Source organism: Rhinoderma darwinii, chromosome 8, assembly GCF_050947455.1.
Source record: "Rhinoderma darwinii isolate aRhiDar2 chromosome 8, aRhiDar2.hap1, whole genome shotgun sequence".
Taxonomy (NCBI): Eukaryota; Metazoa; Chordata; class Amphibia; order Anura; family Rhinodermatidae; genus Rhinoderma; species Rhinoderma darwinii.
This window is the reverse complement of record NC_134694.1, coordinates 12799158-12811898: the sequence shown is the minus strand read 5'-3', so window position 1 is coordinate 12811898 and position 12741 is coordinate 12799158. Positions and strand designations below refer to the sequence as shown.

The 12741-nt window shown below is 43.5% G+C and overlaps 1 protein-coding gene across 1 annotated transcript; it reads left to right on the top strand.

Moving 5' to 3' along the window:
• Nucleotides 1-564: 564 nt before the first annotated feature.
• On the top strand, nucleotides 565-8461 carry LOC142659232 (torsin-1B-like). Its single transcript, XM_075835145.1, has 5 exons — nucleotides 565-832; nucleotides 3796-4061; nucleotides 5326-5501; nucleotides 6948-7075; nucleotides 8142-8461. The coding sequence occupies exons 1-5, from the start codon at nucleotides 619-621 to the stop codon at nucleotides 8384-8386; spliced, it is 1029 nt and encodes a 342-aa protein (XP_075691260.1). The 5' UTR covers nucleotides 565-618; the 3' UTR covers nucleotides 8387-8461.
• Nucleotides 8462-12741: the final 4280 nt, after the last annotated feature.

The following is a 12741-nucleotide window of genomic DNA, read 5'->3' as shown; positions in this document are numbered from 1 at the left end:
GGAGAATTCCTGTGACGTGATCGGGGCTCATACCATTTTTCCTGTAGTTAGGCACCTACATAATACAACTCATCCCGCAAAAAAACGAAGCCTCCTCAGAAGAAAATCTAATGTGAAATATAAAATGAAGAGGAAAAATAAAAAAAATTGTTCCGCTCCACAAGGGATGAAAAAAAAAACAACCCTAATCTAAACTGCCTCTATAGCACACCCTTTACCGCCTTCATTGGCGCAACATGACCCTCTGTTGTCTCCTTGTGGGCACTTTTTGCAGCTTTTTTACTATAAACCTTCGCTTAAAAGGGTAGAGAACTTTTTTTGTTGTTGTTATGAATAAGTCTAGTGAATGGGTTAGTGACGGAGCTGGTTTTACTGGGAATTTCCAAGGCCCTCAGTAGCTTCAGAGAAAACGAAACTACGCAGTATTTTAATTTCACTTTTCTGTTGTCACAGACTCGCATCATAAATGGGGCGTGGCAAAACCCAGAGAACTTAATAGAGGGCGTGGCTTATCCTCCTTGTAAGGGAAAAAACGCGGGCGTAGTTAGGCCACAGGGGGCAGTGTGGACCGCGGAGACACAACAGATCTTTTGCGCTTGCGCGTTGCTTCCTGCTCCAATGGCTGCGTTCCGACGGTTCCGTGCCGGGAAGTTTCTCCTGTATTTACTACTGGCGGCTCCGCTCCTTCATGTCGCCGTGTCCTTGGAGCCTATCAGCATAAGCATCGGCATAGCCGCCGCCTCGGCCATCACCGGCTACATGTCCTTCCCTAACTTCTACTGCGGGCGACTGGTGGAGTGTTGCCAGGTGGACACGCCCCTCAATAGCACAGGTTAGACGGGGGAGTAAAGGGTTACTGGCAGTGGTACTAAGCATCAGGACCATATCTCCCAGCATTCCCTGCTGCAGGTGATCTGCTGGGATTTGTAGTCCCCCCAGCTTCCGGAATGTTGCAAGTGACGTTGGCCTGATGTGCATAGTTATGGGGTAACTCTACCCAGCAATAAAGCTGCATATAGATTGTATGGGTGATCTCGTCAATGTAAGAACTCTTCTGACTTGCCATTGAAATATATGGTCTCAGGCATCAGATGTTTGCAAGTTCCAACGTGGCACCATTAAAGTCATGCTGTAGGGTAAAGCATGGTGGCACAGAATCCAGTACAAGCAGTGGCAAATATGTTTACGGGCCTTCTAGATTATCCATGCTTTTTGCATCTTGTGAGATTGTACATCCTCCATACATTGCAAAGGTCCCCTGTTTGAGGGGTGTCACTGCTGTGCCCCCTTCCCACGTGGTCCGTTATTAACGTGGGAACCCGTGAGTCACTGCTGGAGAAATAAAGCATTACAAGGTAAGCGATGCTCTGTAAGCTAAAGATCTCAAAGCAGATCTTATCTCCTGATCATTTGCTACAATGTATCAGTGCAGGTAAAATGTACGGACCAGAAGTCCGGGCTGTTTAGCTCACAGAGGATTGTCTAGACTGCATACAATGGTAACAACCTTTCAGCTGTGAGGAGGATTAGTTTCTGGGTGTTTCTGTTCACTTACAGCAAGCCGAGATCTTAAACCGGAGTAATCGAAACAGATTATATTAGAAAGTTGTAGAACAGCGGAAAAATCGGAAGCGTCGGATCCGTCACCTGCCTGATGGAATCCATTGACTTTAATAATGCGTTCTGTCCGGTGTACGTTAATTTGTCTGCCATTTTCAACCAGATCAGCGACGGAGTTTCCTGACGTAACCTGGCCTTATTTACATAAAACTGGAACACCACCCCTTTTTATGGTCGATGTTCCCTTTAACCCCTTCAGGACGCATCCCTTTTTCAAATTTTCACTTTTGCTTTTTTTCTCCCCACTTTAAAAAGCTATTATTTTTTTTATTTTTCCGTCTATATCGCTATACGAGGGCTTGTTTTTAAACAGGACAAGTTGTAGTTTTTCATGGCACCATTTATTGTACTGGGAAGCTGAAAAAAATTATTTGTGGGGTGAAATGGGCAAAAAAAAACACCGATTTACGTCATATTTTGTTTTTACGGCGTCCATCAGGCGGTAAAAACGACATTCACCTTATTCTACAGGTTGATATGATTACAGCCATACCAAATGTATATGTTTTTGTTTTATGTTTTACCACTTTTAAAAATAAAATAAAACCGTTTGCTTAATTAAAAAAAACTTGTGTCACCATATTCTGAGAGCCATAACTTTTTTTTTTTTTCCATCAATTTAGCGATGTGAGGGCTTAAGATTTGCGGGGCGAGCTGTAGTTTTCACTGATACCATTTTGGGGTATATGCGACTTCTTGATCATTTTTTTTTTTTGCCGCGCTAAGGTGACCAAAAAACAGCAATTTGCGTGTTTTTTTTATTTTATATATATATATATATATATATTTTTTTTTTTTTTCTTACAGCATACACCGAGCAGGTTAAGCAACGCTATATTGTGATAGGTCGGACTTTTACGGACGCGGCGATACCCGTTATGTTAACTTTTATTTTTTTAACATCGATTTAGGGGAAAAATGTGAAAAGTTGTTTTTTTTAAAAACTTTTAATACTTTATTGTTTTTGGAACATAACAAAAATCTTAATTTAAGTTTTTTACTTTTTTTTATTAGTCCCCCTAGGAGACTTGAGGCAGCGATCGTTGGATCGCTTGCATGATATACTGCAATACTAATGTATTGCAGTATATCGTGATTCTGACAGTCTCCCTTGAAGCCCTGCCGGAGGCAGAGCTTCAAAGGAGTACAAAGATGGCGGACCTGGGGGCTTTTGTTCAGACCCCAGGCTGCCACAGCAACCGTTGTAACCGGCCGATCGAGCTGCGGGGGCGCCCCCTGATTCGAACACTTTAAATGCTGCGGTCGCGATTGATCGCGGCATTTAAGGTGTTAAATGGGCGGAATCAAAGTGAACTTTGATTCCGCTCATTGCAGGGAGGTGTCGGCTGCGTGTAACAGCCGTGACCCGCTGTGTATGGAGCGAGCTCAGCCCGTGAGCTCGCTCCATACTTCCCTTTAACCCTCATCACGTACAGTTACGTGATTTTGCGTGAAGGGGTTAAGATCGAGTGGGAATATTTCATGTTGGTAAATGGAAATATTAACTTATTCTCGCCTTATTTCAATAGGACGAGTGAGATAATCGGCTGACGAACACCTGTGGCACTGCTTCTCTCCTTTGAGAACAAAGGATCGGGCTTCTAACATGCCTGATCCTTCTTTCCTCTGAGGTCGGAGGACTGTGGGTCTGCCCCCCACACATATAAAATTGGCGTGTATAGCCGGTCGTGGCCTCCTTGGTCTAATGCGCACATCCGTGTCTCAGCACTTCGCCCTTCAGCCGTTTCTCCAGCAATATTTTATGATTAGACAATCGCATAACTGGCAATTCCGTTGTGTTATTATTACCATCCCTTCCTTTTCCTGCAGGGGATACGTGCATGGTTTGTGTTGCAAAGCTATTAACAATATGCTAGGAAATTGCTGCCTTCACAATCCTGCTGGTTGTCATGGGTAACAGTCAACCAGTTTGTCGACAGACACCCCCCAAACAGCTTAGCGGAACTCCTATAATGCAGAGGGGCCGTTTCCTACATCAGGTTACCGTACTGCTCCTGATCTAAAGACTACCCTACCCAGAATGCAAAATCAGTATAGACATTGAAATGGCAGGGAATGCTGGGAGATTTCAGCTCTGAAGCCTGCAGAATTATGGATGCGTTTCTGGAGTACAATACAGGCTGTAACTTTTTTTTTTTTTCTTTAAATTCTCAGCCCTACTGGTTGACTTGAAGGAGAAACTTTATGGGCAGCACCTGGCACAGGATGTTATCTGCAGGGCACTGACTGGATTTATGAGCAACGAGAACCCGAAGAAGCCCCTGGCATTATCCCTACATGGTTGGACTGGCACCGGCAAGAACTTTGTTAGCAAAATCATTGTGGAAAATATTTATGATTTGGGAATGAAAAGCAAATTTGTCCATCTCTTTGTGTCTACCGTGCACTTCCCACACAACAGCCTGATCCCCCTGTACAAGGTACGCCAATAACTATTTAACAATAGGGCATTACCCTAAAAATGCCCATCTGTGATGTGCTTAGAAAGTAGTCACACTATATGGTGTGTCTGTCTAAGGCCTAAACGTTACTTTCCGTCTGTTACTCGTATACCTCAGAATTGCAGACACAGAAAATATCTAAGGCTTCGTACACATCGGTGTCGGGTCTCCGTTCATGGGTTCCATCAGCTTTCCGTCAGGGGAAACCATAGGTTTCTGTTTGCATCACTATTGATTTCAATGGTGACGGATCTGGTGCAAATGGTTTCCGTTTGTCCCCGTTTTGTAAGGGTTCCGTCGTTTTTGAAGGAATCAATACCGTTATCGACTGCGCTATTCATTCCATCAAAACGACTGTCACTGTTGTGTAAGGGTTCAAACGGAAACCAGATCCTTCACCGTTGAAATCATGGATTCCCCTGACGGAAAGGTTTGTGTAGGACTTGCCGCACAGCAAGATCTCGCGAGATCACGCTTGCTGTGCTGTAGGTCCCCCACAAACGTTACCGAAGTGTCGGGATTGTGAATAGACATCGCATCCTGGCTGGAGGGAATGTCTATTCACTGCCAAGACACTTCGGTAACAATGTGGGTGTATGTGGCTGCACATAGTGAACAACGCAGGATCACTATGCGCTGTGTAAATGAATGGAGAGGAGTGCATGAGACTGATTGGTCAGCGTCATACACTCCCCTGTACAACGCCCACTTGGTCAAAAGTAAAAACACGCCCAGATGGGCATTAAGAAACTCATTAGCATAAAGCTAAAATCGCTAATAATTTGGTGAAAATAGATGACAGATGTGGTGACGGAGCCTCTTTACTGTAACCCCCCCCCGTCCGGCGGCTATTGCCAGAACACTAAGGCTGGGTTCACACAGAGATTTTTGCAGGCGGAAATTCATAAAACGCCACGAAATACGCTTTCTCTGCCTCCCATTGATGCCAATGGGAGGTCAGAGGCCTAAACTCCCAAAGATAGGGCATGTCCCTCCTTTCTCCCGCGAGCCGGTTTTACTGCTCGCAGGAAAAAAAACGCCTCTGCCTCCCATTGAAATCAATGGGAGGCTTTTTTGGCGAGGTTTCCGCACCAAAAAACTTGTCAAGATACTCCGTGTGAACTCGCCCTAATGGGGCGTTTTTTAGATCATGGATTTTTATTAGAGCGTGTTGTTAGCATTAGTATGTCCGTTCAGTCTGCTATAAGGACATGATATAGCTGAATATTTATTCCTCCCTCAGGACCAGCTGCAATCATGGATTCGTGGGAACACTAGTCGTTGTGCTCGCTCCATATTTATATTTGATGAAATGGACAAGCTCCACCCTGGCCTCATTGATGCCATCAAGCCTTTCCTGGACTATTATGAGCATATCGATGGAGTCTCCTACCGCAAAGCGATCTTCATCTTCCTCAGGTACTCGACTTCACGTATCGCTACTTGGATGTATCATAGAAACAGCGACACCTTCCTGCAGGGCTGTGTTACAGAAAAATTGGCCTTGTTAACCCATAGCAGCCTATAAGAGCTCAGCTTTCATTTTTTAAACTGCTCTGGCTAAATGAAAGCTGCACTGTGATTGGTTGCTATGGGCACTTCATTCAGCTGCTTCTTAGTAAGCAATATTAGGGCCCCGTACACTTTTATAGGTGTATTACGGCTCCATAGAACTCAGAGCTTATATGGAGCCGCCATAAAACCATGTACATGCCCCCACCTGTACTGTACTATGCACCCGTAGGCGCTCCATGCCCTATAGTGTCCCTGAGGGCTTTTCTTCCTTAACCGGTTGACGACACATGACTTGAATGCTCGTCATGAGTGGCAGGACTTTGCCGCATCACGCTGATAGCCATTGCACTTGCTCTGCACGTGTAGTAATACAAAGCCGCAGCTCCGCTCTGACTTCAGAGAAACCCTTTGATCTCTGCCGTTAACACCTTAAAGAGGCTGTCACCACATTATAAGTGCCCTGTCTCCTACATACGGAGATGGGCGCTATAATGTAGGTGACAGTAATGCTTTTTATTTAAAAAAAACGATCTATTTTTACCACTTTATTAGCGTTTTCAGATTTATGCTAATGAGTTGCTTAATGCCCAAGTGGGCGTGTTTTTACTTTAGACCAAGTGGGCGTTGTACAGAGGAGTGTATGACGCTGACCAATCAGCATCATGCACTCCTCTCCATTCATTTAGTCAGCACATAGGGATCCTGCTAGATCCTTATACTAACACATTAACAATACTGAAGTGCTTAGACGGGATGTCTATTCACAGTCTCTGCACTTCGTTACTCTGTCTTTGGTAGTTACAGCAGAGGACGCGTAATCTCGCGAGATTAAGCGGTAAATGACAGGTTACAACGAGATTACGCTTCCTCTGCTGTAACTACCACAGACAGAGTAACGAAGTCCATTAAAGGACCCCAGGGCTGTCTGACCATATTTCCTGTTGGTTTGCCCTATCCGTAAACAGGCCAAGATATATATATATCAGTCATTAAAAAAAACAACTCAATTAAAAATTAATTTGTTTTTTTCTTACAATAAACAAATTTCTATCATTCATGATCAATGTATTTTGTAACAAAAAAAAAACTGCAGCAGTTTTTTTTTTTTTTTTTTTTTTCTTTTCCCCCCTGCATTTTTGGCAAAATAAAAATTTGATGTAATGGCACCTACATAAAGTACAACTCGTACCACAAATAAACTCTTGTACAGCTACATCGAACAAAAAATAAGGGAAAAAATTAAAATTGTTCTGGCCCTCAAGGCTAAAATTGGCCCTGTCCTTAAGGGGTTAAAAGAAATCCCTTTTTGGCGTGTATTTGCAATGTATAACCTGCGTCGTCTTCCTGCAGCAATGCTGGCGGTGATCTGATTAATAGACGGATGCTGGAATTTTGGACTTCTGGAAGGAAGAGAGAGGAACTTCAGCTGAAGGATGTGGAAAACTTTCTGTCTGTCGGACTATTCAACAACAATAACAGTGAGTGACCAGACCGGGGATATTGTAGTTCTATCTAAATAAAGTTTGTTGTATCATGGAAAGTTCTGCGGCTTTCTAATGCTTTCTGCATTCCAGTTTTCCATTGTTTTCAAGATCTCTGGTTGTTGTCAGTGAATGGGAATATGCTTCTTCCAGAGGCTGAAAAAAGCTGCCGTGATCATGTCCTGCTGACACTAAGGGTATGTTCACACGCAGAATCAAAAACGTCTGAAAACGACGGAGCTGTTTTTAAGGGAAAACAGCCTCTGATCTTCAACCGTTTTTGTAGCCGAAAACTTATTTTTGAGACTTTTTTTGGAGCGGATTTTCCAATGACACTGAAAAACGGTAAAAGAAGTGACACACTTTTTTTTTTTTTTTTTTTTTTACGTGCCGTTTTTTAAAATTCAATGGGCAGATGTTTGTAGGTGTTCGGCTATTTTTTTTCAGGTGTATTTTGGAGTGTTTACGTCCCGAAATATGCCTGGAAATGCAGCGTGCGGACGTTTTCTAACGAGTTTTGATACACTTCACGAGATGTGCAGGTTTTTTGCGGGGGGGGGGGGGGGGGGAGGGGTTTTAGTTGAATATGATCAGGACGTGTTTTTAGCCTCCTCACTGACCGTAAGCGGAGACCTTGGAATTGTTTAAGAAATTGAAACACATTTTGAAAATTGGTAAATGAACAAGAATTATTTTCAGGACACCGGAAAACCATTTAACCCCCTGATGCACCATGACACAACCACTGCATCTTGTACAACCGCCGACATGTATGGAGCCTTAATACGGCACCCATAGAAGTGCATGGGGTCTCTGCACCTCGATGTGCCTCTGATGGCTTTTTCTGACAGACCACCATACAACACTACATGGAGTGTCTGTGTTCATGTAGCCTAACCCTTTCCATGCCGCACCATACAAGACCTCTGACGTGGGGATTTAGCCCAGGGCATCCATGTGACGTGATCCGTGCCCATACTATACATGGGCAGATACCACTGTTCCTTGGTACAGTGGAGATTACAGCAATACTGATTATACATTTTCCTTCTCTCTCGCCCAGGTGGCTTTTGGCGCTGTGCCCTTATTGAGAAGAACCTGATCGATTACTTTGTCCCCTTCCTACCACTGGAGTTCAGTCATGTGAAGAAATGTGTCCTGGCAGAGCTCAGACATAGAGGCTTGGAAGAGGACGAAGAGTTGGCATTTCGGGTCGCTAAAGAGATGACGTATTCCCCGAAAGAAAATAAATTGTTTTCTGACAAAGGCTGTAAAACGGTGTCGGCAAGACTGAACTTCCATCTTTAGCTGTAGGGCTGCACCATCAGCATGCCACCTGCGGTACCGGAGTCTGCCGGCAATGACTGCTCCCCAACATCCCCCCCCCCCCCCCTTTCTATTTTTTTTCTATTTCGTAATGGCGGGAATTGAGAATTTCTATTCTCCTTAAATGACTGTTACATTTATTACATTTGTATCTACAGATCTCCGGAGAACACTAGTCCTGCCTTGGGTATCATCGGTTACCAGAACTTTTGGGGTTTAGTAAGTTGTGCTTGGCCTTTAGCGGTGATCCACAATTTGCCCCTTTTTTGACTGGCAGCAGAAGAATTTTGGTACCCAGGTGGATGTTCTCGGCTCCAGGGCTGAATTTTAGTTTTTGCTCATGCCAGCACCTCCCTGGTGTGATCATTGACCGACTTGCCCATACTAATCTACTGGGTATGCAAGGACCACCCTACCCGTGCTTTAAAATACACATAATCTGGGTTGGCTCGATCAACCACATTTTTATATAAACCACGTAGGATGCCGGGCGCTACCGGGCGGTGCAATTTGACTTCTATGAAATAGTTTGCTGCTCTAACTCCTCCACCCTTTTATATTTGACAGGTGTGTTTCCCCCCCCCCCCAACAATCACACGTAATGAGGGATAAGCAGCTAGTGATTGCAGGAAAATGAAGCATTACATGGCACCCGCTAAAATCATTGTGTGAAAGGGCCAGGTCTTTTAGAGCAGCCCTTTGAGCTGGGTGGGTTCTTAATTGGGCACCCCCACCACCTTATTAACTCCATATTCACTAGGCCAAAGAGGACAGCCCCTTTAAATTGCACTCTTCGTCACAAGACCAAATTCTATCACCGAAAGATTGTGCGGGTCACTACGTTCCTATAGGTGTGTTAATCACATGGCTGGGTGCGACCCCATCACTGCGTTACCTTCACCTACTACCTATAATAATGATCCGTATAGCTTTATCTCCACATGGCCGCTCTTCTCGTTGAATGATTTTATGCGGTTGTGGTTCATAACTTAAAAATGTTTATAAAATTCCGATCATCCGGAATGCCCAGGACTGATGTGATGCGGAATTTCTGGATTATTGGATGCTTTTCATTTCCATTGAAAAGAGAGAGAACGTTTGCCCGTCCAGCGAGAGATGGATGAAAGGTTCTTTTTTATTATTTTTTAAATTGGATATATGTTCATAATAGAGAAGTGAATTTTTTAAATATTTTTGCATGGCTTCGGGTATAATTAGTTCATGATATGGGAAAGCGGGTGGTAGATTTATGCCGCTAAATTTAAAGGGAATCTGTCAGCAGTTTTGACGACTTAAAATCGCTGGCCGCGATCTAGGGGAGGGCATTGTAAACAAACCTTTTGTCTGACCTTTGATTCCCCCGGTTGTGGCGGTCGTAAGAGCCACTCTCTTCACTAAGGAATGGCTCTAGCGGCCAATTGGGAGACCCCTAAAACCGTGACTCCAAGCAGAGGGGAACATCAAATGCCCACCGTAGTGGCACTTGCGATAGCGGCGCCAGGGAAATTAAAAACCGAGAGAAAAGCTATGTTTGCAATGCCATCCCCCATATTGCTCGGTCAGCAGTTTTGAGGCCTCCAAAACTAAAACCGTTTCCCTTTTAAAGAGGATGTACACAAATGTCCCTAAATCAAAAAAAAGTTAGGGATGGATGTATGCAATGGAAAAGTGGAGTAGTTGCCTATGGCAACCAATCAGATTCCACCTAAGGCCATTTGGAAAATGAAAGTAGCAACCTGATTGGTTGCCACAGGCAACTACCAACTACTCCGCTCTTCCTCGGCACCAGTTCTGATATCTCCCCCCCCCATTGAGTTGTCTTCTCCTTTTGAAGTTGTTAAAAATGGTACTTAGTATCTTAGACCCCATGTATTTACGGACCGATTCACTTCTATTGACCGGACACCTTCCCGTATATTTGCGGGAAGGTGTCCGGGCCGTAGAAAGCCTAAGCAAAAGATAGGACTTGTCCTATCTCATGCTTTTTATGGACTGTGCTCCCATATATTTGTATGGGACCACGGGCTAAAAATGCGGACGGCCGTGTGCATGAGACCTCAGTCATATCTGTTTCTTAAAAAAAGCTAGGTGACAACCAATATGGCTGCCGTTACTGCTCCCACAGAAGTGCCATCTTGACTTCCCAGGCTGCTGATTGGCAAATCTGCTGTGGAAAGCAGGCCGAGCAACCCTGTAGGCACTGGAAATTTGACTTTTGTTTTGTTACTTGGGGTCTACCATTTTGCCAGAAACAGCGCCACTCTTGTCCATGGGCTGTGTCTGGTATTGCAGCTCGGCCCATTCGATGCGGCCCAGCCAGAATATCAAACATGTCTTTTGGATAAGAGTGGTGCTGTTTCTGGAGAGGGAATGGCGCATGCAACCTCCTAATATATATATAATTTTTTTTTTTTTTTTAAAGGCTCTATAAGGGTTACCAATCAAATGATGTGTTGCCGTCTGATTTGGTTCTCAACGTATTTATTAATAATCTAAATTCAGACTAAAGTAAATTAAAATTTTATTTTTGAAATCATTCTATTTTAGTTTTCTTCATTTTAGATGACTGTAATATATCTGCAGGTCTTAGGTTTCCTATTGGTTGAGATAAAAGTCTTTCATAACTTATATTTTTGTTACTCATTTGCTTTTTATGCCTGACGTTATATAATCAAGTTTCAAACATCCTATTAGGGAATTTGGAATTAATAGAGGGGGGGGGGGGGACCCTGATCTATGGTCCAGATTGGAGAGCGGCTACGAAGAGTGTCTCCCACTCTGGAGGAACCATCACGTATATGCCTTAGGTCTCTTGCACGCGACCGTTGTGCCACTCGGCCGTTTTTGACGGCACCCGATAGCTTTCACGGACCCATTCACTTTAGTGGGTGAATCGGGTCAGTAAAAAATGGTCCAAGTCTCTGATCCGAGGAAAGATAGGACATGTCCTATCTTTCCTCGGATCACTGATGGGACTCTGACAGGGCACACGGTCGTGAGCATGAGGCGTTCTACTGACAGCCCATAGATTTCTGTGTAATGCTTAATTTCTCCTGTAGGTGCTCTGCAGGAAATTGCGCGTTTGCTTCCAGGTTCTCCCCCAGAGATTGAAGTTGATATCTGGGGGTCCCAGCAGCAGAATACCATGTGATCACCTTATCAGGGGACCCGTCTAACAAAACAATAGTTCAAAATGGATGACCCCTTTAAATACAGAAAAGGACCAGTGACTGCTACGTTATGGTTGTGACCGTAGTAGAGCGGATAACAGGGCTTCACAGTGAACCCCGAATGTGGATATTGGGCTCCTGTGGGGGACATTAATGCCGGTATGTCTATGTATCCATAGGGAAGTGAGCGACACTTCTTCATCACCGCTCTATTCACTCTGCTGGGGGTGACATAGGGCCTGTTAAAGGGGTTGTCCAGTTTTTATTTTATTTATCTTCTTTGTAGAATAGGAAGTCATACTGTTTAATATACATGTATTAGAAATTCTTCACACATTCCTCTCTTAGAAGGAGGCCTCTGTCGCCGTGCAATGATACAGATTAGTCCTGTGTAATGTATCCACAGACGGACGGTACATGACAACATGGCGGCAGCCATGTGACCAACACGCAATGTGTCGGGGCCACATAGAGGACACATCCGTGGGATAAGTGAATATGAATAATGGTGGAATAATGATGAATAACGACATCGCTGTGCGTGTATTCATTGTCTCTAGATGATTTATAAAATGGCTGCCTGTCTCTAGGAGATGTTAATAAAGTTAAATTTAAAAAAACCAAAACACTGGAGACAGAAGAATGTAAGAGCTGCTCCTCACAGACATGACGATGACGACGATGATGATGATGATGACGACGATGATGATGTCGCTGTAGGTAGAAATACCTTATAATTTCTGCTCCTCAATAACCTGTTATTAACCTGTTATATACCTGGACAGTGTTACCGGAATGCCAGGGGTCACATGACTGCCGCCATCTTTAGTCCATTCAGTTATCTTATGGATGCATTTCTATGGGCTAATCTCTGGGCTATAAAAAAATATATATTTATTTATTTTTTAAAGAGAGAGGCAACTAGTAAAAAATGTATGCGATCTGAATTTTTAAATTCATATATATTACAAATCTATGGTTTCCTATTCTATAAATAAATTAAGAAAACAAAGTGTCACTATTATGGAGTAGAATGTTTTTATAAAATGCGATGTATTTGACATATATATTGATGTATATGTGGGATGTATGGATTTATTAATTTTACAGCATTTGTACATTTTGTATATTTTTTGAACATAAAGAAAGTTGCTGATTTCTGATTCA